This window comes from Oryzias latipes, chromosome 16 (genome assembly GCF_053564925.1).
Source record: "Oryzias latipes strain Hd-rR chromosome 16, Olatipes_Hd-rR_3.1".
NCBI classification, from domain to species: Eukaryota; Metazoa; Chordata; class Actinopteri; order Beloniformes; family Adrianichthyidae; genus Oryzias; species Oryzias latipes.
The window spans coordinates 15,796,601-15,823,548 of record NC_136252.1 but is presented as its reverse complement, the minus strand read 5'-3'; the positions used below and the strand labels follow the sequence as shown (position 1 = coordinate 15,823,548).

General features: G+C 41.0%; 1 protein-coding gene across 3 annotated transcripts in view; it reads left to right on the top strand.

Annotated features, from left to right (window-relative positions):
* The window catches only part of triob (trio Rho guanine nucleotide exchange factor b), a 103,581-nt gene that overhangs the window by 71,266 nt on the left and 5,367 nt on the right, over positions 1 to 26,948 (top strand). The window contains exons 30-55 of one of the 3 annotated variants that reach the window (XR_013648325.1): positions 5,063 to 5,152; positions 5,279 to 5,371; positions 5,492 to 5,603; positions 5,744 to 5,934; positions 6,769 to 6,870; positions 8,671 to 8,810; positions 9,009 to 9,108; positions 12,086 to 12,338; positions 18,424 to 18,710; positions 18,794 to 18,964; positions 20,104 to 20,199; positions 20,523 to 20,671; positions 21,293 to 21,359; positions 21,451 to 21,554; positions 21,702 to 21,771; positions 21,864 to 21,953; positions 22,040 to 22,132; positions 22,206 to 22,256; positions 22,356 to 22,433; positions 22,977 to 23,168; positions 23,318 to 23,495; positions 23,746 to 24,039; positions 25,533 to 25,783; positions 25,892 to 26,021; positions 26,106 to 26,133; positions 26,235 to 26,397. Coding sequence is in view for 2 of the 3 variants with exons in the window: in XM_023964294.2 (XP_023820062.1) it covers positions 5,063 to 5,152; positions 5,279 to 5,371; positions 5,492 to 5,603; positions 5,744 to 5,934; positions 6,769 to 6,870; positions 8,671 to 8,810; positions 9,009 to 9,108; positions 12,086 to 12,338; positions 18,424 to 18,710; positions 18,794 to 18,964; positions 20,104 to 20,199; positions 20,523 to 20,671; positions 21,293 to 21,359; positions 21,451 to 21,554; positions 21,702 to 21,771; positions 21,864 to 21,953; positions 22,040 to 22,132; positions 22,206 to 22,256; positions 22,356 to 22,433; positions 22,977 to 23,168; positions 23,318 to 23,495; positions 23,746 to 24,626; positions 25,533 to 25,783; positions 25,892 to 26,021; positions 26,106 to 26,133; positions 26,235 to 26,397 (4,160 nt within the window). In the remaining variant the exon portion in view is untranslated. Of the gene's footprint in view, positions 1 to 5,062; positions 5,153 to 5,278; positions 5,372 to 5,491; positions 5,604 to 5,743; positions 5,935 to 6,768; positions 6,871 to 8,670; positions 8,811 to 9,008; positions 9,109 to 12,085; positions 12,339 to 18,423; positions 18,711 to 18,793; positions 18,965 to 20,103; positions 20,200 to 20,522; positions 20,672 to 21,292; positions 21,360 to 21,450; positions 21,555 to 21,701; positions 21,772 to 21,863; positions 21,954 to 22,039; positions 22,133 to 22,205; positions 22,257 to 22,355; positions 22,434 to 22,976; positions 23,169 to 23,317; positions 23,496 to 23,745; positions 24,627 to 25,532; positions 25,784 to 25,891; positions 26,022 to 26,105; positions 26,134 to 26,234; positions 26,398 to 26,948 lie in introns of those variants that run through there. The other 2 variants (XM_023964294.2, XM_023964295.2) reach the window with 2 other exon arrangements.

Genomic DNA, 26,948 nt, shown 5'->3' with positions numbered 1-26,948 from the left:
CTGTTGGAGGCAGTGGTTGAGAGAATCCACCGGCCCATATTCACCTGTTGTCAGTGACACATAGATCTGAGTATCATCTGCATAGTTGTGATAAGATATGTTATTACTGCGTATTAACTGCCCTAGTGGCAGCATGTAGAGGTTGAACAGAAGGGGTCCCAGGATCGATCCCTGGGGCACACCACAATTCAAGCCCATGTAGTCTGAGACACAACTCCCAATTTCAACAAAATATTTCCTGTCTTCTAGATAAGACTTGAGCCAACTTAGGGCAGATCCAGAGATGCCAACCCAGTCTTGGAGTCTGTGCAAAAGGATCCCATGATCAACAGTATCAAAGGCAGCGCTCAGGTCTAGCAGGATTAAGACAGAGACTTTTCCATCATCAGTGTTCAGGCGGATGTCATTGGTTACCTTGATAAGAGCAGTTTCTGTGCTATGATGGGGTCTAAAACCTGACTGGAAAACATCAAACGAATTGTTTAATAAGAGAAAGTCAGTGAGCTGTTGGTAGACAACTTTTTCAAGGACTTTTCCTAAAAATGGCAGATTAGAGATAGGTCTGTAATTATTTAGTACAGTGGGATCAAGACCGCTCTTTTTCAGGAGGGGTTTAATGACTGCAGTTTTTAAGGCCTCTGGAAATATTCCAGATTGAAGAGACATGTTAACTATTTGAGTAATTGATGGCAACACACTGTTCAAGACAGACTTTAGAAATCTAGTGGGTAACACATCAAGGCAGCATGTAGACGAGCTCAGACGGGTGATGGTCTCTTGGACAGTTTGATCAGTGACAGGTATAAAGTGAGTCAGCCTAGAGTGAGTAGGTGGCCGTTCGATAGTTATATGTGTTGTGGAGTTGATGGCTTTTTTAATGCCCTGAACCTTGTCATTGAAAAATACAGCAAACTCATTACATTTAGGTGTACAAACCAATTCTATTGGTAGCTGGGTTGGAGGGTTAGTTAATCTGTTAACTGTTGTGAACAGGATACGAGAGTTGCTGCTGCAACTTCCAATTATTTCAGAGAAGTACCTTTCCCTTGTTCTGCATAAGATCTGGTTATAAGCGTACAACTCCGCCTTATATATTCCATAATGAACCTGGAGTTTTGACTTGCGCCACTTTCGCTCGGCTCTGCGGCACTGTTGTTTCTGTGCCCTGACTAGATCATCATTCCTCCAGGGAGCTTTCTGTCTATGTTTTCTCAATTGAACTTTCATAGGGGCAATGGCATCCAGAACATTCAAGATGCTAGAAGTAACAGAATTCAGCATTTCATCAACATTGGCACCAGAGACGTTTTCAGGGTTTATCATTTCTACAAACTGTGCCCTAGTGCTCTCATTTATTTGTCTCCTTTGGACAACTGCAGGGCCAGGCGGTGGTTTGGGAGCAACAGACAGGTCAAAGAATACACAGAAATGATCAGAGAGGGCGACATATACCACACTGACATTGTAAATAGTAACCCCCCTTGTGATGAGCAGGTCCAGAGTGTGCCCTCTGCTGTGGGTGGGGCAACTCACATGCTGAATTAGACTAAAGGTTTCAAGGACAGCATTGAGCTCTTTTGCATTTCTGTCATTGACATTATCAACATGAACATTAAAATCACCTGTAATGACTAGACCATCAAAGTCTGTGCACACAACTGAGAGCATTTCAGTGAAATCATCAATAAAACTTTGGCTGTGCTGAGGAGGTTTGTACATAACTATGCAGAGTAAGGGAGGAGTTTGTTTTAACTCAATCTTAAAGGACACATACTCAAATGATGAAAACACACCAAATGATAGTCTGCGGGTTGCAATATTATCTCTAAACAGTGCAGAAATGCCTCCACCCTTTTTATTTTCTCGTATTTCCGATTCATGTTTGTAGTTGGGGGGAGTTGATTCGACTAGAACTATGTTTCCTGTGTTTTTGTCAAGCCATGTTTCAGTTAAAAACATAAAATCAAGATTAAAAGAAGAGATGAGATTATTGATTAAAAATGATTTGTTGCATAAAGATCTGACATTGAGTGCAGCAAGTTTGAGATTAGTTTCCTTGGGACTGGTCAAAACCTTCTTGCAAGGGATGTGAACTAGATTTCTTTGATTGGACAGTCTAACTGCCCTTTTTTGCATTCTACGTGGTGCAACTACAGGTATAGCACCAGAAGGAAGCTGTTCATCACAGGGCCCCAGTTTGACATAACCTTTCCTAGGACACTGGGGGCCCGTTTCATCCTAGCTCTGGGGGATAGCACGTCTAGAGGCGCGCAGGGGAGGTCGAGTTGAGGGTAGTTTGGGTGATGGACCGGGAGGAGTGGGAGCTGGACGGGATTTGGGTGAACGACGGAGGGGGCGTGTTGGAGGGGGTTTGGATGAAGGCCGTGTTGGAGGGACTTTGGGTGAAGGATGAGGAGGGGGCGCTGGAGGGGTAGGAGAGCTCCTGTGTGGTGTGAGGCTCACAGGTGTTAGGGGAGCCATCTTAATTCCTGACTTAATGAGGCTATCAAAATGGCTAGGTAGGGCCATGGGTGAAAGTGGGGGGGACGAAAAGGAAAGTGAGTCTTCACTGGGAGTAGATGTAGCAGGGGGCGCCCACAGCTGGTCAGATGGTGGAATTTCTGGGGCCAAATCTGGTGGTTGTTGTTGTGGTTCTGCAGCTGGGTCCTTAGCTGGCGGTAGTTGTTGTGGTGCTGGTGCAGGTGAGTCCTTAGATGGAGGTGGTTGCTGTAATGCTGGTGGAGCTGAGTCCTTAGGTGGAGGTGGTTGTGGTGCTGGTGCTGCCGGATCCAAGTCTTTGACCGGTGGTGGTGGTGGAGGTAGTTGTTGTTGCCGTTGTGCTGTGGTTCCTGGGACACTGGCTCGGTCCTTCCTTGCTGCCTTTTCAGGGCCTTGGCCTCTATGCCCCAGAGCGTGGAGGAGGTTCTTCACTAACTCTCTTGCTCCCCCTCTGTTCAAGTGTGGGCCTCTTCCCATGAAAAGGTCCTTTCGCTTCCAGAATGTATTGAAGTTCTCAATGTAATGCAATCCTCTGGAAGCACACTCTCTGGAGAGCCAATTGTTCAGCTGAAACAGACGGCTGAACTTGAGTGACACCCCATCGATGTTAGGAAGAGGTCCGCTGATGAATGCTTCAACCTCTACTTTGTCAATCTCTTCAAATAACTTGATGAAGTCTTTTTTCAAACGTTCGGACTGTTCTTTTCTGATATCGACAGCACCTACATGGATGATTATTCATTTAACTCCTTGGTACAAGACTTTAGATAAGAGTCCTGTAATCACTGGAACAGTAGAACTTGGGCAACATAAAGTTTGCATTCTTCTGTGGCTGACTCCACTGATAGCGCCATCTCCAAGCAGCAGCGTATCTCTGACCTTGACGTTTGGCACAGATTTTCTTTTTGCCTGTGCTTTGTTTCCAACATTATAACTCCTATTCTGTGGTCCAATTTCACTGTGTTCTTCAATATCACATTGTGTTAGGGGTAAAAATCTGTTTGTGAGCTTTATTTCGGATGTTCTGTCATCTTTACGCTTTGGCTTAGCACAGAGTTCCTCCGCACAAAGTTTTGGAAAGGACACAACATCACTCAGGTCTATGTCACTGTTATTCTTCTCGTTTGTGGTAAGAGCAGGCTTCTTACCACCCGATGTTACTGGAAGGGTCTTGTGAAGTCCATTTTCAGTTTCCAAAGTAAATATCCGTGTTTGTAGCTCTTTTATTTCTTGTTGGTAGATCCGACAGCGTTCACAGTGGGAGTTTGTTTTTCTTCCTCTTCCGGACATGTCGCTGGCTTGTCAAAAATATTGATTTGTATAGGTAGAAGTCACAAAAAAGGATGACCAGTCTGATATTCCAGGATGTGTGGAAGAAGTAAAATGATTAAAAATGATTAATTAAATGATTAAAAAGCAAATAAAGCAGGAAGCAGCAGGAGCAGGGAAAAAAGCGTCTGCACTCTTTTGCAGGGGGAGGAGCATCACTGGGAACACTTTTAAAATAGATCAAAATGTGTTTTTAAGTATAAACATTTGGTAGACATTGGTAAAAGATAGCTGGATTTTCCATCACTGCAAAAACAGGACTTTTAGAAATAAATAAAAATTCTACCACTTTGGTAGATTTTCCTCAAATAAGCAAAAAATAAAAAAAAGCTGCCAATTGGCTTATCAAGAATTCTTATTTTAGAAAAAAATTCTAGTCATGCGGACAAGTTTTCTCAAACTAAGATTATTTTTCTATTAAAAACCTTTTTGATAAAATTATCTTTTCCTGCAAAACAGAAAAGAGTACAATTTTCCTCAAAACAAGAGTCTTTTTTACTTTCTTAAGATTCTCTTTTTGCAATGTTTTTATTCATACATTTTGTTAAATAGAAGATGTTCTTGCTTTATGTTGAGAGAATAGCATCACACGTGTACAATGCATCCACCGTCCCCAAATTTTTAAAATAGCCAAAACAATGAGATCTGGCAAAAGTGTGTAAGCCTTGAAAATAGAATCTTAAACATAGTTTCTTTCAAGAAACTACTGTGAAATAATTGACATTTCTAAAATAACGATTAACAGTAATTTGAAATGAAAACAAATGTTTTTCACAATTTTGTGTTTACAAGAGACCGAGCTAAAGTCCAGTAAGACAAACTCATTACATTATTAGTTTTTAGGTTGGTAGCTTTTTGTGGTGGGATGTAACAATCAAATTAGTAGAAATATTTGCAGTTTTGCAACAGTTTTTACTAAGAAATAGGGAGGTTTTTGCCTGAAATTCACATAAATTTTAAGCATCACTGGCGCAACAATCATGAGCCAAAAACTCCTTTGTTCATGTTGAATCCGTTCCATTTAGAAAACCTAAAAAAACTCCTTTTAAGACTGACGGAGGGATTTTATTATTGAAAATCAAAAACAAAACCAAAAAGTTTCTTTGTTTATAAAGTAGAGAAAAATATCCAGTCTTTGTTTCAGTCCATTGATGGAAAATTTCCAAGATTGCTTCATGGCGTTTTTTTTGGAAACATCTTTCTGAGTCATTCTTTTGTCATTTCTCCTCCAAAGGCTGATAAGTTCCAGATGTATGTGAACTACTGTAAGAACAAGCCAGACTCAACTCAACTCATTGTTGAGCATGCGGGAGCCTACTTCGATGTAAGGAAATTCCAAAACGTTTCTTCCCCCCATTTTAGATTTTGACTGTTTGTCAAAAAAACAATACAAACCGTAACACAGAAGTTCTATGTGAGACGAGTCCTTTTTGCCTTTCTCGGATTTCAGGAAATTCAGCAAAGACATCGTCTTGCCAATTCCATCTCGTCCTACCTGATCAAGCCGGTTCAGCGAATCACCAAATACCAACTGCTTCTCAAGGTAAAATGTCTTTCAAATTTGTCTAAAATGAGGATTAACTCTTTCTATATTTGTTTTGGCAGACACATAGATGTTATCACAAACTGGTGTTTTGTGTCATATTTTTTTTTTACTTTACAGGAGTTGCTAACATGCTGTGAGGAGGGAAAAGGTGAAATAAAAGATGGTCTGGAAGTGATGCTCAGTGTTCCCAAGAGAGCCAATGATGCCATGCATCTCTCAATGCTGGACGGTTTGTATAAATACATAGTTACTGGAAATAAGGTCATTAGTCAGAAACATCAGTTACTTATCCCTTTTAGCCTCACAGTAACAACTTTGTTCTTTGTTATCAGGCCAACAACACAAAACCTATTCTTCTGATTTTGTCAGGTTTCGATGGGAACATTGACTCCCAAGGAGAGTTGATCCTCCAAGAGTCCTTCCAGGTGTGGGACCCCAAGACTCTGATTCGGAAAGGTCGTGAAAGGCACCTCTTCCTCTTTGAGATGTCTCTCGTCTTCAGCAAAGAAGTAAAAGATTCCAACGGACACAGCAAATACCTCTACAAGAGCAAGCTCTTTGTAAGAAACCAAATCTTTTTATTCATGTGTAGTCAAAAAAATCTGGAGTCAGCAGCGGGATTGGTTTAAGGAAGCCTTTTCTGCTGCAAGGATATTTTTTAATATAAATATTTTAAAATAAATATTTATATTAAAGCGTTTAAAAAGTACCTGATGCTTTGAGGTGTTCTGTCTTTACCTAAAACATGACATTAACATTGGCAAAGGAAAATAATTCCTGGAACGCCATTTATAAAAATTTTAAATGTTTTTTGTTTAATTTATTAATAATGTCTAGATATAATTTCGCAATAGTAATATGTATGCACCCTTACGGCAATTATGTTTAACCCTTTTACACTTTAGCCGTTTACGCAATTCCAACAAATTCCAACCTGGAAAAAAAAGCAGCGTTGCGCTGATATGCACCACTTTACAGTCCTGTTTATGTAATTAACCTAGGAATTATCGAAGAACATTAAGGAGAAATTGGCGTAAAGCGGCTTTTCACTGCGCCTAATCCGTAATCCGTGGAAACGGCTCAAGAGTTAGTTCAAAAAGAGTGTCTGTTATTTAGATATCACCGGCGACATCTCCGACAATAAAAGGTTAAGACTTTTGTCAATTGTCTATTAATTTTTTTAAAACATTTTTACATAAAAATTAATTTTTAGTGTAAAAATAACAATATAAGAACACCTCCTGTATCATTTTGGTGTTAATTTATCCAGTGTTAATTGGCCTAAGAAAAAAACAATAAGAAAAAACTCATTGTAAAAGTTTTTATTTGTAAAATAATAACTGACAAAAAATTTATAGTAAAACTGGCTTAAATGTGCTGTGTCATCCTTGCAGACCTCTGAATTGGGTGTGACAGAGCATGTGGAGGGAGATCCTTGTAAGTTTGCCCTGTGGGTGGGCAGGACCCCAACCTCAGACAACAAGATTGTTCTTAAGGTAAGAAAACAAAATCTGCTGTTCAGTACGTTTATGTCCCATAATCAATAGAAAAATCGACACCTGTTGACCCGAGCATGCAGCAGCTGGCTAGAAATCGACTTTATTTTACAGGAAGTGCGGAATGCTTCTTCAGCTGCTGGAGGGGTCAAGGTCCACATGAGAGGAGTCGGTGAAAATGTGCGGCTCACCCCCGCTGCATCTTTCACAGCTCTTTTTGTGCCGCATAGAAAGTTCAGTGCATGTGGGGGAGGGGGGGGGGGGGTGTTACTTGCAGCTACTTATTCACTCATCGCACAGCGACATTTGCATAGCAGTTGACGGGTCATAATTCAAACTCACAAGCATCTTGATAGCTCCCTGACTGTGAGTCAGAGGAAATGTTTTATTCATGTTGTGGAGATATGTTTGCTTTTTTGAGAGTGATATGACTTGGCCCGTGGGCTTCCACATGAATCACGATAGAGACAAGGTTAAGAGAGGGGTAAGAGCAATTTACTTCATAAAGGCGTAGAAAGGGGGAGTGGTCGGTCACATGACTTGATATTCTATTGAGCTGATGCGAAATATGTTTTGTGGCTCAACTCCAAGCTTTTAGAAAATAGTGCAAAAGACAGGAATCATGTTAAGCCTTTGTCCTTCTTCCTGTTAAGAATGCCCCTGGTGTTCACAGTGAACAAACAGGGAGGGGCTTCTTCTTTTTCATTTTCTGTTTACTCGCATATGTCCACCACCGATAGTTGGAGGAAGGTCGGTGTGTTTGAAGCGGTGCAAATCTCGTTATTCTGCTCCAAGCTTTTTATTTCTCTTCTGATATATGAAAGACTTGGTGACATAGAATTATAGTTGAGCACAAACTGCAATTGTTAATTTCTCCTTCACAATCAATTTTCAAACAGTTGGTTGTGAATACGTCAGTACCAAATCCAGGTCCCTGATTGGTCAAAGTTTGACCTGGTTTAACTAGCAACGTGAGTTCAATAGCCTCGTGTTTTGTACATCGAAGCCAAAAGCAGTCATAAAAACGTTTGTAGCTACACGTAAACGTGAGAGTTTTGAACGTGGAAGCCCAAAGAGCGTATTTATGCCCGTTCAAGGAGATTTCTTATTGGACGTGTCCACTTGAACGTGCTTTGCCAGGGCAACAGGTTGTTTTTGATCTCAATATTTGACAGCCAAAAATACATTTTTATTTGAAATCTAAGAAAAGAATGTTTATTAGCAAATTTTCCTCTGAGTAAATGGGAATTACATATAACCATGGTCATAAAAAGTGAGTAAATAGTGAATTAAATTTAATGGGTACTGTCTTGCTTCTCTAACAAGCTGGCTAGAGAAACAAGCTTGTTAAACTAAACAGGATCCAGTTTTTTTTTCTTTCAAACAGGAAGTCAAAGAGTTTGCCCTTTGGGGAAAAAAGGGTGATACTTTCTGCCAGTGACACCAGATATGCCGTCTGTTTGCCCCACTTACCACAATAAAACCATGAAAAGACTCTCCGAGGCTCTTTCAGACAATTTTAGACCATATGGGAGGCTGAAGGCACAAGTTATTAGAGAAAGAAAACATAACCAGTGTTTGTGTTAAAGACCCACTCTGATGAAAATGATGTTTTTGGTGTTTGTTACATGTTTAAATGGCATTTTTCTAACCATGGTGGACATATATTATGAAAACGAAGGTCAAAATTGCATGTCTGTGTACTCTTTATTCCAATTGTTGTGAATCAAAAGCTTCAGCTACGCCATTAGAACTGTGCATGCTAATGTCTGGCTGACCCGCTTTTGTGCTGTGTTGCAGGCCTCAAGTCTAGAGAATAAGCAGGACTGGATCAAACACATCAGAGAGGTCATCCAAGAGCGAACCGTCCACCTGCGCGGAGCTCTGAAGGAGCCCATTCACATCCCAAAAGCCACAGCTACCAAACACAAGGGCAGACGGTAAGATGAAAGCTTCCAAAGCCCTAAACAGTTCAATAAAAAATCACTCTGTTTTATTGTGACCAGTTAATGTTGCAGATGATTCAAACCAAGAGCTAAAGCTATTAACGTGTTTGGGATTTGAGAGTTTGTCCTCTAGTGTTAACAAAAAAAAATCTTGAAGTTTAACAAGTAATGGAAATCCTTTTTTATTTAAAGGGATGGAGAGGATCTGGACAGCCAAGGAGATGCCAGCAGCCAACCAGACACCATTTCCATCGCCTCTCGCACATCTCAGAACACGCTGGACAGTGACAAGGTTGGTTCACTCGCTCAGCACACAAACCCATTAATCTAAATTCCTTACAAATGCATGTTCACTGCAAAAAGAGGTAGTCAAAAAACTAGGATAAGAACACCCATCATCTGAAGAAAATTAATAGAAAGTAGTTAAATGATGTTTCATTATCACCAACAAATCTTATTATATGATATCAAAATCTCCAACACAAGCATTCAAATTGAGAAAAAGATTTTAAAAAAATGGACTTTTAAATAGAATTACTAAGAAATTGACTGTTATTCAGCCCAAAGATACGTTTTTTGCTACCTCTAACCAAATGGTTTGCATTTTTTGAGTTTATTTGGACCCAATTGTAGTTCATTTTGATTACAGTACATCTTGTGGAATAAGTGCAAATGACTCATTTTAAACAAAATGGGAATCTTAGCTCAAGTTGCACCATCTTAACAGATCTATAGCCCTTTTTCTTGGAGCATAAATCTACATTTTTGTTTTCAAAATAATGACATTGAATCTACATTAAACTTTAAAATAACAACCTTAACATTGTCAAGAGTTAAGAGCAAAATGATTTCATCACTTAAAAAATAATTTCCTTATTTCTGCATCTGAGCTCTTAATGAGACAAAAAATTCTCGACCTTGCAGATTTTCAGAAAAGCTTGGAAAGGTGTAGTACCAAGAGAAGTTTAAAAAAAAGTGTTTCTTCTTTTTTTCTTTGAGTGAAATTCATCCTGTTAGATAAATAAAGTTTGATTCAAAATATCTTGTTGGTCTAAAACAACAAGGCTGCAAGTATTAAATAGCGGTTCCCTCTATCAGTGTGAAGCTGTTCCTTCATTGATCAAGATGATGCCATCACAGACAAAGGGTTTGGTTGTGCTAAGAGGAAGAAACGGTGCATGTGACGGAGCAATAACGCAGTGTGAAGGTTTAGTGTCTGCGTGTGTGTGACAGAGAGAAGGAGAAATCTCACGGAGAACGGCCGGCTTTGGTTGAAGCTAGTAATAGCACCACAGAAGGATCAACCTCCCACGCTCAGTATGATCAATCAATGAGCTAATGCGCAGTATACAAACGTAAAAACAAAAAAAAAATGTCCTGTGTGTTTATTATTATTTATAAATATTAGTGGAACATGTCCTTCTTTTCACACTTGACTTTTCCCAGCCCTGAGATTACAGTGTAATCATGGAAAAGTGAGAAAATTCAACTGTTAGTTCTCCTCTTTCATGTCAGGAGAGGCTCTGTGAGCTCCTGCATCTGCCCTCTTCAGACAAAACCCGGACAGAAACGAATTAATTAAGAATCATCCCCTCAGAGTGGGGCATGCTCGCATGCATAAAGATTCAAAACACACAGCAACACGTGCACATTTGAATGTGCATCACAGTCTCGGGGGTTTTGAAAGCATCTCTGTGCCGGGATTCACAGAGGAGATCTCATTCAAGAGGAAGTGACAGTGGAGTGTCTGTGTTTGTATGTGTGTGTGATACCCGGGCTCCTGTTCCGGTGTGCTCCCGGTGAAGTGACCGACTTGTGCGCGTGTGTGTGTGTGTGTGTGGGTGTGAGTGTGTGTGTGTGCGGCTTCAGCCTCCTACACTCACTTCACAGATGATGCTCGTCTTCATTCCAGACAGTATCAGCTCAGCGCTGCTATCAGTCTTTGACTTTGCGTGATCTTTTCAAAAATCAATTTTCAAAAGTTTCGTGATATTTTCATAAAAGGGACATTATCAAATGTTTTTTTTTCTTTTTTTTTTTTTGAAGCAACTGATGGATTAGTTTGTCTGCTGCAGGAGAGAATCATTCAAAACAGGATTTTTTTGAGCTTTTGTTTTGGAGGACCAGCAGAGGAGTGTTGCTTTTACACCAGACTATTTTTTTATACTCTCAGAGTTTGTAAACTCGGATTTATAATACTGCTTTAAGGATTGGTAATTGAGGATCAGTGCTTTGCAAAATAAATACATAAATAAATATATATATATATATCTAGCATTTTTATTCATTTAGGATTCTCACAGGTCAAGAAAGCACATTTTTAGCAGACGGTAAAAAAGACAGACAGTTTTTCGCAATGAGAGAGTGGAAGACTATGGAGAAACTCGAGGAGAAAATCTCAAATCCAGTTTCTCAGCTTCTCCAGTCTCTGGCTTTACCTCACTACCAAAGGGTATGTTGCAAATATTCTATTCAATGATAAACCTAACAATGCCTATTTTGTGTCACATTTTTATTTTTAAATTACTTTACATGGAGTCAGCATTATTACATAAATAATAAATTACTTTAAATGTATTATTATTATTCAAGCTTTTATTCAATTTGTTTATATAGTTTAAAGTGAAATTTAGTTAGTAATGATTTAATGATTTTTGAAAACATAAAATAGAAATGGCACAAACTTCTTACGTATTTCAATGAAGTCACTTTTTACCTTCCTTGTTGCAAATGTAGTAAAAAGTATCAAGCAACTGTCCATCTGGCGTTGAAAATTTTTTTTTAGAAGCTTGATGGAGAAAATGAAGTCATTATGTCATCTTTGTCTGGCTTTGTCCCCCCCCCCCTTCTGTGCTGTCAAAAACGTCAGAAAGACATTTTATGGTGCGAGAATGAGTCGCCACCCCAGCAAGGTTACACATTATGGTGCTTCATTAGTTTGTTTGCTATTTACAAGTAATATGTATTTGTTTGTGTTGCAAAACATAACTATGACTTCTTTACATATTTCCAGTATTTCCAGGAAAAATTGACGGCAACATTTTCTGATGTTTTTCTGCAAACATTTCAAAATAAAACAAAGAACTCAAATTCACTCCATCTAAAGTGGAGTTTGTCCTGTACACCTGAGTGTATTCATTAATAGAAAGCACACATATTTTGGGATTTTATGCTTTAGTTCTGGATAAAGGTGTGTGGAAGTAAGTGAAAAATGTCCTTTTAGGAGAAAGAACACTGACATTTCTCATTGTCTGTTGATTTTTGTCCAGCTCTCGGGCGGCTGTGAGCTGACGGTGGTAATCCACGACTTTGTGGCCAGCAATGGGGGTAGCAACGGGGAACTAACAGTCCGGCGGGGCCAAACTGTGGAGGTTCTGGAGCGGCTGCACGACAAGCCGGACTGGTGCCTGGTCCGAACCACAGATCGGTCCCCTGCCCAGGAAGGCATAGTGCCCTGCTCCATGCTCTGCATCGCCCACTCCCGCTCTTCCATGGAGATGGAGGGGCTGTTCAACCACAAAGGTAGGAGCACAGGAATTCATTGTTTTTTTTACATGGACATTACATCATCAAGCTTTATATATAGAAAAAAACTTTTAACAATTGTAAAAACTTCCCTTTAACTAAAAAACAAACAAACTACAATGCATAAATAACGTCGAGTTTTCAAGCATCTCTTGTGACCTGCAGAACATTCATTTGTCTTTTTCCAGCTGCTTGGGGAAACACAGTTTGTATGCCTGAAAGTTGCTATGCAACTGTGCAAATACAGCTTTAGGACAAACTTTCTTTAATTATCGTTGAAGTGTAGAAGTCCTTCATTTTCCAGTACTGTTGTCCCTGCTTTTCCCTCCCCAATTGTAGACACTCTTATTCTGGCTTTATGTGCAACAACTCAGTTTTTCAAGAAAGCCAGATAATTTGCTTAACATGCAACAGGCTTATGGCAGAAGGACAAAGGCAATAATATGTTTAAAAAATTGTTTTTCCAGGTTGTTTTAGCTTAAATTCCTCTTTAAGGAATTTAAGCTAAGCTTTAAGCAAATCAATGTTAGAAAATGTGCTGTTATATAAATCTGCTAAAAAGGATTCAGATTTGTGTTTCTGTTGAAACACTATCTTGCTTCACAAACATAATATTTTCTGTTTTCTTGACCGTTCAGCTGTTTAGTTGTAGTTTCTGTTTGCTGATAAATGATATTATTAATACCTGCTGGTTAGCAGTGTGACCTTTTAGAGAAACTTTAAAATCTTGATTTTCAGGTCAGCACTCCATGTTTTTGCCCTTTTCTAAATGTTGTTGATGTTGTTGGTTTTTTTTTATTAATATATTTTATTAAATATTTAAAAGAGAGAAAAAAGGTAGGAAACTAAAGAAACAGTGACTCGTAGTTTGATAGGAGCTGCTGTCATTTCTTGACGCCAGCTGAGCTTTTGCTTCTTCCGTCTCACTTTAATCTGGGAGAGTGGGTGGGAGCTGGGCGGTTTGTTTCTATGGAGATAGTATTTTGCTGGCAGCTTCTTTATAGTCAATTTTAGAAATGTCTGATTTAGGATTTGAAGGATGTGATGCCTTAACTGCGCACACATGAATGCATCATTATAGCATCAGTTGCTTGATCGTTTTGGGAAAAGACCATGATTCCTTCTGTCCAGCTGTTTCACATGTTTCTCCAGCCTGGCCTTAATGTCTTGTAGAATGCAACTGTTTATCTAAAATGGATTGTTTTTGTTGTCTGAAGAAGAAAACCTTTCACGTTAGCGTTTGCCAATTCAGGAAATGTCTTGTTCCTTTTTGAAAATGTAATATGAAGCTTCAGACTCAGCTGTCCCCCTTCCTACCTGCAACCTTTACTTATGTAGGACAGCTTGTTTTTTTTCTATAATTAGATTATCTTTAAAAAGAAATAATGCACATTCAGATGGTGCTGTGTCGTTTCCTAGGACATAGTCTCTGCGACGTGGCAGGAGTTCATTAGAAATTCACCTCTGAGCTGGGATTGTTGGTGGGGAGTAAGCCCTTCTCCCACTCCCATAATCCCTCAGTTTACACTCACTCCCGCTAGTTTACAACCCCTCACACCCTCAACCTAACATTCCCGTGCAACAAAAATGGCGAGCAATATTGGAGCTATCCAAGTGGATCCATCAGAATGCAGAGGAGCAGTGAGCTTGTGGCTCGATGAAGTATTTTCGTCACAACCACGCTTTTTTTCCACCGCCTTTATTTTTTCTGCTCCTGATTCACAATGATCTGAATAATAAAAAAAAAAAAAAACGAAATCCAATTTGGGCTTGAAAAATGTCACAAGAACATGTTAAAAACACAATTTTTTGGGGCGTGGGTCTTTAGTCTAAATACTAATCACATCCTAGATGTGATTGCTGAAATGTTCCCTTTTAACAAAGAAGGATACTCTCAAAGTCAAAATGAGGATTCCTTAAGGAGCACATGAAGGCTGATTTATTGCATCTGTCCTCAGTGGGCAGCCTCACTGTCAGTAATCAGAGATCTCTATGTGCATCTGGCTTCCAAAGCTGCTCTAAACGTTCCTGAGATTTCCGTTACAACCAACCACAGTTGATTTAGTCGTCCTCTTCAGCTGGATTTCATAACAGAGTCTATATTTGTTCCAGGCGTACTGCGTAACTTGCATGCATCCTAATAGCTGTAAAATATGCGCCCGCCCACTCCCTATGAGTGGGCGCTTCTACAAAGGGTAATACGGTAGATGCGCTGCATGTATCCAGACGTCCCTTCAGAATAGGAGAGGCACTGTGGAGGTTTGCCCAATATCCTCACAGCAGCCCACTCACCGGAGAGAAAGAGAGGAAGGGAGGGATACAAAGTAAGAAAGAGAAAAACATCCTACTGTCCGATGCGGCGTCTGACTTTCTCCATTTCTACCGGATCTGGATTTTGTACTTTTCCACCCTTAAAGATGAAACCTTTTTGGTGCAGATTACGTTTTTGTTGTTTTTGGAGAGGACTTCAAACATAGTGCTGAAAGGATGAAAGGACATATTTCAATTTAGAATCGGAAACTTGTTGATTTCAGCCATCATGGCTCGTGGGGTTGAGTCCTTGGTGTCTTTAAATCCATTCTTCTCAATGGATCTGACTGGAGAACCCTCTGACAACTGCAAGTTCTGGCTGCTAGATCTTGGTACGTTCCTTTAATCCTGAGAAGCAAAACAAAAAAAGTAATTTGTCAGATGTGAGCATTTTCCTTCTTAGATTTTATTTTAGCATTGATCATCTAAAATGTAAGTCATTTTTAAAAGAAAAGAAATGTGTTGGGGAGGACAATGTGAATGTAATGGCCTGTTAAGTTTACAACTTAAATGGTGATTGTCGCTATTTGGTAATAAAAAAAACATGGTAGTTGAACATGAGGCAAGCTATAAACGTCTATGTTTTTTTTCATCGTGACGTGCTAAACTTTCCCCGCTCACCTGTGGATTTGGGGATTAGGTTGTGACATTTAGAGAATGCATCATTACGTGATGGGGTATTAAGTCCTATACTTTAATCTCATTCACCTGATTACATCTTTGTGTATTTAAATGCACACTCTGGCTGATGTTGTACAGGTGAAAGCCGAATGCTGTTGCGACGTTCAAGTCTTTAGTGTTGTACACATTTTTTACAAGTCAGCTTGAGAAAATCCCTGCGGCTTTTTGCAGATGCTGCACCAGCAGCAGATCACCAACCACAAGGACAAATGTGTTTGTGTGTTTTCCTCTGACGTCTTGCAAAGGACAGGACCACACGCTCACTTTAAAGTTTCCCGGAGAAACCCCTGGAAACCCAGGCATTCCATCGGTGGAACTCTCCGCATGTTCAGGTTCACTGAGGGGGAAAGAAAAAAAAAATCCCCCTCATCCTCCTCCAGCTGTAAATCCCTCCATTGTGTCAGTAGCTTGAAAGGTAAATAAGCAGACATCTGCATTTGTAATGGAAAACATCTGGTTGACTCTTGGCGAGTGTGACTGAAGACCCGATCGTGTTTCAGGACATCAAACAACATCTTGTTGCTTGTTTAAACCGAGTGGAGGAGACGGGGAGGCTTGTTCCGTTTAGTGTGGTACGTGTTGTTTGCAAGTACATGCATGTGCGTTTGCAGACAAGTTTCTATGTTGTAGCAACAGTGCTGCAGGCAGGCATTCCTTGCCCAGTTCCTAAAATAATCACATTTATCTCATCAGAACAGTACGCAAATGAGCTGCTTGATGAGTTAAGCTGAAGACTGACCTTTGGTCAAAAAAGGGGGAAATCAATTCACTAATGGTGCAAAACTAATCACTTTGGGAAAGATTAAAAATAAATAAAAGTGCTTTAAATGGCATTTTACAAAAATATGATTTGTTTCTAATTGATTAAATAGACAACAAAATATAAAGAATAGTTTATTTAGGAAAAAAGATGAGTGACTCTGGCAAACTATTCATTTAACACTAATTTCTCTGTAATTGTTGAAGATGTTATTTGTTACTGAAATCCACTTTAGGCAAAAAAAAAACATTTCTAACCCAAATATGTCACGGACAAACAAATAAACGACTTCTATAAATGTTATAAAGGTAAGATGGGGTGCTTTTCCCCCCTACTGTGAAAGAAGTCCTGCAGAGAAAAGGCTGATCTGATCTGCTGTGTTTGTGCTGACAGTCATTGCTTTGGCTGATGACATCAATTTACACACATTTACACTTTTGGTTAACCTTCTTACTTATCTGAGCTATTAAATAAATAGCTTTCTGATATAAACAATAGATTTGTTTTTTGTTTTTTAATTGAAATGTACCTTAAGGTTTATTAGCTATTTCTAAAGACATGTTTTCAAAAATTGTACATAAAAGTTTACACATTTGTTCCTTGTAAACTATGCCTTCAGCTCCTGTGTACAGCAGCAGCTGGGACGTATTTTCAACTCCAGCATGTCCGCAGAATGTCGGTTTGTTCCTCGTGAGAGTCCTGTTCTGCTTCACTGGGTTCTGCTTGCTTCACAGTAACCCAAAATGAAACAACCTTTCAAAAGACCCAAACAGATGTTTTGCATTGTAATTTGTATTGCATCACCTCTTATGTTAGAAACATTCAACAACAGAGTTTGGTAACCAAAGAGCTGTCTTGAGCTCTAACCCCAACTTATGCTCCGAAAAAGAATACGGGTACCTGTATGGCAAAAGGTATACTTGATAATATTATATCAAATATAAAAATAGATCACAGGTTGTGAAATATGTATAAACTGTAGACACCTTATTATGTTCAGGATTCTATTCAAGTCTGGAAAAGGTTTTCACTATGTCAAAAAAGTTACTTTTGAGATTCTTCAAAACTCAATTATCTGTGGTTGAAGGCGAAAATGTCTCACAGCTTCTCTCAAATCAATACTAAACCCTGAAGTTGCATGAAAACACTTGTTTTTTTTAATACTAAAAGATCTTCCATCAGTTTGCCCTTAGGCAGAAAGAAAAGCTTTCTCCTCCTCCCTTCATCCTTAAATAAATCGTTTGGGCGGAATATATGGATTTGGAAAGCAGTCCAGTTTTTTTCACCTCGCTGTTAGATGTAACTGTGATGGTTTATTTTGTTGTTTTCTTCTAGAAAATGTGCAGCAGAAACACAATAGACAGATGTTATAGGACGTAAAATCTTAACAGCTGAAGTATTGCAAGACATGGAGATTGTCTCCAGCTGTTCAGGGCTTCAGGAGGAGGAAACATGGGGGAAAGTGGTCTGAAAGTCTTCACTGTTCCTCATTTGCTGTTTTTTTTTTTTTAATTCTAGGAAGTGTCCAGCTTTGCTGTCACAACACGTGTCTTTTATGAATAGAGCGCATGGAAAGAATCTTTCAGGGGCTGACACAGGTGTTTGCATGCATGATTTGTTTACGCAGGCAGTGAGAGAAGAGGAATCTCCACACCTGCCCATCACACAAATCATTCAGCTGAGTCACATATTCAGCTGCAATTTAACCCTTCAAGTGGGTAAAAAGTGAAGATAACCACATTTTCCCATCGGTCTGCTGCACAGCATCAGCACATATACGTATTTGTCTTCTACTTTGACATTTTCTTTTCTTGATTATCAATAATCTTTTAGCAAATGTGCCCAAACAAACCTCATTTAAGTCCCTAGGCTATGACAAACGAGCGAGGTCCACTCTCGCTATCAGGCGGATGTTTCTTTTAGATGCTCGGACAGCGCTTCATGCACGCCTTTTTTCTCCTGCATCGTTTTATCATCATTCCATCTCTGGTCATTCAGCCTCCTCCTACAGATTCCCTAAGGAGTCATCTCTGTGTGGAGGAGGTCTGCCTACTGAACAAAACACAGATTGCACACTAATCTGGATCATAGATTGATTTTTTTTTCTCCAAGTTATTGGCACTTAGAAGTATTTTTGGAGCCAGAGGCAATTATTCCCGAACAACAAACTTGGGAAAAATACAGAAACACTTTATGCCGCACTATTTTTTAGTATTTTCTTTTTACATTTTCTAAGGTGTTTCTATTTGTTGGATTAAGTGCATTTAGTTTCTTGTGTCTATTTTCATGAAATGACATTGGATTATTTCTTTTTCTTCTTTTCGCTTTTAGACACCTTGTCTGTATCGAGTAATGACGCCCTGCAGCCAGGCTCCAGCCAAACTTTGGGCCCCCACAGCTCACCCGGACCCAAACGTCCCGGGAACACCTTAAGGAAATGGTTGACGAGCCCCGTACGCCGACTCAGCTCGGGCAAAGCCGATGGTCACATCAAAAAGCTGGCCCACAAGCACAAAAAGAACCGCGAAGGCACCAGGAAGAACATGGAAGTGATCCCGGGGTCGCAGAAGGACTCCGACGACAGCGCCGCCACTCCACAGGACGAGACTTTGGAGGAAGTAAGACCATCAGAACTGCTTTTGGGTAACTTATGGCTTCGACCCACCACTTGACTCACGGGTGTTCCTGCCTTTCTCTGCAGCGCATGCGCAACGAAGGGCTAAGCAGCGGCACCCTCTCAAAGTCTTCCTCATCGGGGATGCAGAGCTGCGGCGAGGAGGAGGGAGAGGAGGGTGCGGACGCTGTTCCTCTGCCTCCCCCGATGGCCATCCAGCAGCACAGCCTGCTGCAGCCTGACTCCCAGGATGACAAGGTGGGTCACCCACTATAATTTATCTCTATGGGAAAGCAATAATGGTAAAGCTGTCTTTAAAAGTCATTTTTACTGCTCCTTTTATTTAATTTTTTTACATTTTTCTTCATAAACATTATCATTACCTTTTTATTTAAAAAAATGGATTAAGCGTTGTTTTCTTAGCTGTATTTCATCTCAAATGTCTTATAATCAACTTAAAACTATCAGTGTGATAATAAAACTTTACTTTTACTAACAAGTTTTCTTTTTTTTCCTCTTATTTTTCTGATGGTTGCATGTTTCCTTCTTCAGCATTATGTTGACTTTTGTTCTGCCTCTCTTTTGTCCCAGTTCCCCTATCTTTCCATTTAGTTACTCTGAAATCATCTCCGTTTGCCTCAGACCCTTTGTGACATGCCCCGCCCCCCCATGTCTTTCTTTTGACTAACCAAACATCATTCACTCCGAATGGCATTGTTTTACTGTTGCTGAACTCAATACTCCATTTTCAAGTTTCTGCGGTACTGAGGCACTCAAAGAACCAAATGTAGTCCGGACAATCCTTCCCCGTCTTCCCCTGTCGATCTCTGTCGCTCAGGGAAACTTTGTGTCCGATGGAGTATTAAGCAACACTATCATGTTATTCATAAGTCAAAACGGTGCATAACAGTACTTTGGTGTGGGAGTCGTCCCCCCGACCTCTCCTGCCTCATAACCCCCTTTTCTATCCTTTAAAACCGATCTGTGGTTTTGGCTCCAATGTGGCTCCTCAATTAACTGTTTCATTAGGACTTGTGGAGATGTCAAGGGGAGCAAAACACAGCAATGGTGAGCTTGATTTACAGTGGCACTCACTGGAAATGTAACAGCTGCATGCAAGAGTAACAAAGGGCAAATGTAATACTTCAAAAAACAAAAACCTTTTTATCTTTTATAAGGTCATACCTCTTGGAAAGTTATAGATAGCTATTTTGATCCATTTGATCTAAAAGATGCTTTCTTGCATCCAACTTTTGCAGCACTAGAGACTGCACCCAGAAGTTCTTAACATTGTGTTGCCTCTGTCTGACAGCTGCGTGCACGCAGCGTGCTGAAGTCCTGTTTTGCACGTTTGCCATGAGTTTTCCTCACTCCTTTGGTTTTCCTGTGACTTTCAGTCTGCGTCTCGTCTGTCCGCGCGTCCTAGTAGTTCAGAGACACCCAGTGCTGCAGAATTGGTCAGTGCCATCGAGGAGTTGGTGAAGAGCAAGATGGTAGGTTTGAAGTCGACACCCTCTAGTACTTGCAAATGTGGAACCTTTGTACACAAAAACAATTCCAGATACATGTGCTGGCAAACACTTTTTTCCCCCCTCACTGTTTGTAGCAGAGAATGGCTTCTTCGCTTGTTCGCTGGTCAGCTGTCATGTCTTTGACTAACTCTGCCAGCTGTCCTCTGTTCCAGCATACTCATGTCCTATAAACACGTTGTTTTTTTTGTGCAGAGGAAGGAGTCAAACACAAAGAAGTGACAGCTTTTTTTCTCTCTTTTCCTCCCTACTCTTTCTTTTTCTTTTTACCTACTCCTTGTTCTCAGTCGCTGGAGGACCGGCCCAGTTCTCTGTCCGTGGAGCAAGGCGACAGCAGCTCACCCTCTCTCAACCCCTCCGACAACTCACTCCTCTCCTCGTCCTCACCCACGGACGAGATGGACGAGCGCAAATCTGGCTTCCTCAAGCGAAGGCAGTGAGTTGCGAGCCTTTTTACAAGCAGAAGCTGCTCAACTCCTTTAAAGCCCCACTCAGATCATTTTTTGCTCTTTTGTAAAAGTGGTCTTTTAAGTATAATTACGTTGCTTCTAGCTAAAACCATAAAAACCTGTGTCGTTTTCATGGACATAGTTTCTGCAGTAGTTCTTCTGAAATTTGCTTCTGAGCTGTTGGCGGGACTGTTGGCCCGGATTAAGCCCACCCTATTTCCCCATAATCCATCTGTTAACACTCTCTCCCACTGGTTTACAGTCGTGTACAAGTGGATGGGTCAGAATGGAGTGGAGCAGGGAACTTGTGACCCACGCTTTGTGAATTCTACATCAAAGCTTTTTCCAACAGCATTTTTTCATCTGCTCCTAATTCACAACGATTTGAATAAAGAAATTCTCAGAAATGCAAATTGAAGCTTAATTATCTTTATATTTGTCCTCCATCATCAAAAAAATGTCACAAAAACATGTTAAAAACACAGAAACCAGGAATCTCATCGGAGTGGGTCTTTCTGTAATTGTTTGCTCTCCAAGCTAGGCCTTAAACATTTCATCCAGTGCTGACCTTAACATTAATGAGACATCTTCTGTTGTTTGTTTTCCAGCTATGTGCTCCTTGAGTTAGTGGAGACTGAAAGGGACTACGTCAGGGACCTTGGATCTGTTGTGGAGGTGATTAAAATTAGGCTTTTGATCGATTTAGTTCGGCTTTTTGTTCATATTTTATATAATTTAAAATATTACCTTAATTTGTGATCATTAGGGCTACATGAGCAGAATGAAAGAGGAGGGAGTTCCAGATGACATGAGAGGAAAAGACAAGATTGTTTTTGGAAACATCTACCAGATCTACGACTGGCACAAAGAGTAAGACGACAAAACTTTTAATTCTGTATGTGTGAAAGCTGCAGTACGTCCTCATGAAAGAACAGAAAACAGCCGTAATACAAATTTTAGCCTCAATAGATGTCAATGTGGGTAAAGGCATAACCTGCTCTGTTTATGTGTTTGTAGTTTTTTCCTGGGAGAGCTGGAGAAGTGTTTGGAAGACCCCGAGAGGCTGGCTACTTTATTTGTCAAACAGGTTCAAACTGTTGTTTTGTTTACTTCTTGGGTTGAAATGATGAAGAATTCTTCTCACTGCTTATGTTTCTACCGGCTTTGGGAACATTGCAGGAGCGGAGGCTGCACATGTACATCGTGTACTGCCAGAACAAGCCCAAATCCGAGCACATTGTGTCCGAGTATATTGACACCTATTTTGAAGTAAGATGGCTGAGTAGTTTTGCACATTCCTGCCTACAAAACTGTATGTTGTCAAGATGAGATGACCTCCTTTTGTCTGTCATCAGGACCTAAAGCAGCGACTTGGTCACAGACTGCAGCTCACCGATTTGCTAATTAAACCAGTCCAGCGCATAATGAAGTACCAGCTGCTGCTAAAGGTAATTGAACTCTCAGCATTGCATATTAAATATGAAATGACAAAAATAACTTTTTTTTTCTTTGTATTTTAAGGATCTACTCAAAGTTTCTAAAAAGGCAGGAGTGGACACAGCAGAGCTGGAGGTACAATGTGGATTTCTAATAAACTATTCCTGCCTGCTTGAGTGTTTAATGTTCACATTTAGGAACTTAAATTTGGACTGTCTTCCATCACTGCTGCAGAAAGCTGTTGAGGTGATGTGCGTGGTCCCAAAGCGTTGCAACGACATGATGAATGTTGGACGTCTTCAAGGCTTTGAAGTAAGTCTGCAAACTTCTCACAATAACTATCCACTCCGATCATCTTTTGATCTATTTTAAAGCGTTCCCAGTGATCTTTTAATTAAGATTATTCTGTTTTAGCCTAAATTGAAACAACCTGTGTCCTTTTCTAGGACATCTTTTCTGCAGAGCACAAGTAATTCATTAGAAATTCGCCTCAAAGTTTTTGCCGGGACTGATGACATGGAGCAACCCCGCCCCCTGTTCCCCTCCCTCTTGTAGAGCGGGAAGCTAGTGTATTTTTCTACGTCACAATTTTGAGCTTAATTTTATTTATGTATGTCTTTGATCATCAGAAAAACGCCACGAAAACACGTTAAAAACACAAATTTCACCGAAATATGTCTTTAAGCCCCACAGAAAACAAGCTGTAATAGGGGTTAGCTGCCACTAGGTGTCAGTGTTTCACTATTTTCAAACATCAACGTAGCGACAGATTTCCTGACATGATTTACCTGTTGTTCCTTTTATCTGCTCAAAGGTACGATTACTAACCTTCTATCAATTTTACATCGCTTTTAGGGGAAAATTGTTGCTCAGGGCAGGCTGCTCCTCCAAGACACCTTCATGGTTTCAGACCAAGATGGGGGTCTACTGTCAAGGATGAAAGAAAGGAGAGTGTTTTTGTTTGAGCAGATAGTTATATTCAGCGAACCTCTGGATAAAAAGAAGGGCTTCTCCACTCCTGGCTACCTCTTTAAAAACAGCATCAAGGTGAGTGCACCTCAATAGAAAACCCGCCAAATCTTACAAAAGCGGAAGATGTAAGCCTCTTTCGAACCACTCTTCACTCACTTTGAAATTCCTTTTAAAGCTTGATGATTGTTGAGAAATCCTATTATTTTCATGAACTATCTATTTAGGTGAGCTGGCTGGGTCTGGAAGAAAACACAGACGACCCCTGCAAGTTTACATTAACTTCAAGGTCATCTGCTGGGAGCATGGAGAGGTACACGCTTCACTCCGCCAGCCCAGGAGTGTGCCAAGTCTGGGTTCACCAGGTCAGCCAGATCTTGGAAAATCAGCGGAACTTCCTCAACGGTAAGAGATGTTTGAAAGGGGTCAACGACAGTAAAAGCTCATACCATGAAAGAAGAGGCCTCTTAGAAATAAGTCCAAAATTCCTACCCCTTTGGCAGATTTTCTTTAAATAACCCAAATCTACCACGACATTTTCCCAAACAAAGAGGAAAACATTGAAAAACATTGATAATAAGATTGTTTTTCTTGCAAGACAGGAAAAAAAAGACTATTTTTTCTTTAGATTCAGTTTTTTAAATCTGTTTTGCAGCTTTGACATCCCCCATAGAGTACCAGAGGAACCACGTGGGTGGAGGAGGGTCAAGCGGACCCCCTAGTAGTAGCAGCAGTAGTGCCGGAGGCCTCCCAGGAGGCAGCAGCACCAACAATACCTCCAATTCGGGTGGAGGAGGAGGAGGTGGCGGAGGAGGAGGCTCAGGGGGTAACTCCAATCTGTGCGGGCCTCGCTCTCGGCCCTCACGCATCCCGCAGCCTTCCTCGCGCCTCCCCCAGCCTGTTCACCACCACCACCCCCCAGGCCCCGAGGGGCCTGACAGATCAGCAGGTATGTGGTCTCCCTGCCACCCGCAGCCCCCCGATTCCTTTCCCTCTAACTGCTTTTCTGACAGCGCAACAAACGGAGAGCTGCCTGCCTCCGAGGTCCCTAAGATGAGGATGGACAGTCCTCACGGAAGCAGCTGTAGTAACAGTAACAGGCCGTTCAGTAATGCGGACAGCAGTGTCAGAAAGGGAGGATGTGAGGAGACGCAGAGGCCTCAGACCGCTGCGAAACCACAGATGACAGTGGTTCCTTTGAATTTTCCTCTAAAAAGCCCCCGAGTCGGCACCGTTTCCCCCCTAATGTCATCTCCAGCTGCTGGAGCAGCAAAGGAACTGATCCTCCCTTCAAGCCCAGTGCATAAAGGAAACCCTTTCTGGGCTGTAGTCCCCCCTCTGCCTCCTTCGCCCGCCAGCAGGCCCGGTTCCTGCTCCTTCCCCAGTGACAATAGTGGTGGAGGGGACTCTTTGGGCAGGGGAAGTCACGGGACGCCATCCCATCACCGCCACTCCAGCCATAATAAGGATGTAGACCGCATGAGCACCTGCTCCTCCACCAGCGAGCAGTCTGTTCACTCCACCCAGAGCAACGGGGTAAGACGTTGAGCCCCGTGTGTCAGTGAGTCTACAGCTAATCACAAGTCACTAATCCCCCTCCCTCACTGACTGGCTATCTATCAGTCAGCCTTTCTTAAGAATGCCAACAACTACTACTTCTGAAACACTGACAGAAATGTATCGCCTATCTCTGTGCACTAACCTCACCCTCGGAGTGTTTAGGGGCCAATGCTCAGAGTGTACTAACAATGACTCACAGAACATCTTATGCGTTTGCTCTTGAAGATGTTCCTTCAATGCTTCAGAATAAGTTCTGTCCCAAATAGAAACTAATCAAACAACAATTTCCGTCTTCCCCTATCGCTCTGCGTGAATCTTCTCCACTGATCTCACTGACCTATCGGATCATTTTGTCCAAACTTCGGGGTACGTCTGTACAAACGTCCCCCCCCTCCCTTCCCTCATCTCCACCACTTTCTGCTTCATTCTCAGAAATGTCAACTTCTGCATTTCAGTCTCCTGTGACTTCAGAATCGTGACTTCTTGCTTCAAAACCTTTGAATCTGCCGTGGTTCATTGTTCAGCATCACAACAAAGAATAGAAATGAAACGGTTCACTTCTTCTTCTTACTCACTTCTACTTCTTTTCTGCTTTTGTATTTTTTCGTTTTTAGTGTTCTAGCTGGCACACAATGTCAAAACATGCCAAATGCAGCTATAATTAAGTCTCGCCCCAACACCAATACACTGTGTGAGCCATATTTTAACATAACTAATGCTAATTTCAAACTTTTTTTTGGTTTAATTTGCCATTTGGGGAACATCTGGAATGACTTTAGTACCACTACATCTAATCTACATAATAACTTGCCTTTCCCATAACTTAGTTTGAATCAGATCTGTTGCTTCAACATCTGTTTTTTTTTTTCTCCTCTCCTTCAGAGTGAAAGCAGTAGCAGCAGCAGCGTGTCCACCATGTTGGTGACCCAGGACTATGTGGCAGTGAAGGAGGATGAGATCAGTGTGGCGCAGGGCGAGGTGGTCCAGATGCTTGCCAGCAACCAGCAGAACATGTTCCTGGTATACCGGGCTGCCAACGAGCACAGCCCTGCGGCTGAGGGCTGGATCCCTGGCTACGTTTTAGGCCACACCTCAACCTCCGTCACACCCGAGCTTCCTGAAGGCACCATCAAGTAAGGGGGTCAACAGGCGTCTGTTGTCTTGTGGGACACTTCATTTCTGCAACTAAGGTTGTTTTATTAAATCTGCTCTTTTCCTGTTTTTCGCTTTGGTTTGCTTAGAAAATCATTATCATGGCACACAGCCCTCCGCATCCGCCGAAAGTCTGAGAAAAGAGACAAGGAGGGGAAAAAAGTGGAGAATGGCTACCGCAAGTCTCAGGACAGCCTGGCGAACAAAGTCTCTGTCAAGGTTGGAGGCATGGATTCCCACTTTAATATAACTTGTTTGTTATTTAATTTGTGATGAAAAATAGATTTTTCCCTTTATTTTCAGCTTCTCAATCCCAACTTCATTTATGAGGGTAAGTTTTTTTTTCTTTTCCTCTTTCCCACCACTTCCTGTTTTCCTTTGAAATGTTTGTAATGATTAGGATTACTTTTTGTAAGATGCGCTTTGCTTCAGCTCCACCAGAGTTCCTCGTCCCTGTGAGCGATGCATTATGTGAGAGCGGCGACAACGTCATCCTGAGGTGTAAAGTATGTGGCCGTCCCCGAGCCACCGTCACCTGGCACGGGCCGGACAATGACACCCTGAGCAGCGACGGACACCACAGCATCACATACAGGTACAGGTTAAGCCTCATCACGGATCCTTTGAATCAGCCGTTAGGGACACCCTACTCCGATCGGACTCGATCGGAATGTTTTATCCCAATAAGGGATCGAATATTTATTTTATTTTAATTATCATGATCGGCACTATACATTTCAAGCTTATTATTACAGGTAAATATTCTACTGTACTAGAGGTCTGCATATTATGAACGGACTACAACATTTTATTCCGGTAAAGTTCAGCAGATGACGGCACTAGTTTGAGCGGAAGGCACACAAAGACGTCCTGCTAAGTTGGCGAGATATTCATAGATTCTGAATTTAGGGCTCATTAACTCATTTATTAACATTTAAAACTGTCTCTATTGGTTCGTCTTAACTTAAACAATGACCTGCAAAGGTAATTCAAAAGGTAAACAACCAGAATTGAGTTTCATTTTAATAAATATAGCTCTTTTTGAGCTGCCGACAGAGAGATGGCAGTGAGAGGGACCGTCTACAAAGTGCAAGCTCCGGGAAAAAGGGATTTAAAATAAAAACAAAAAATCTCTCAAAAACACAT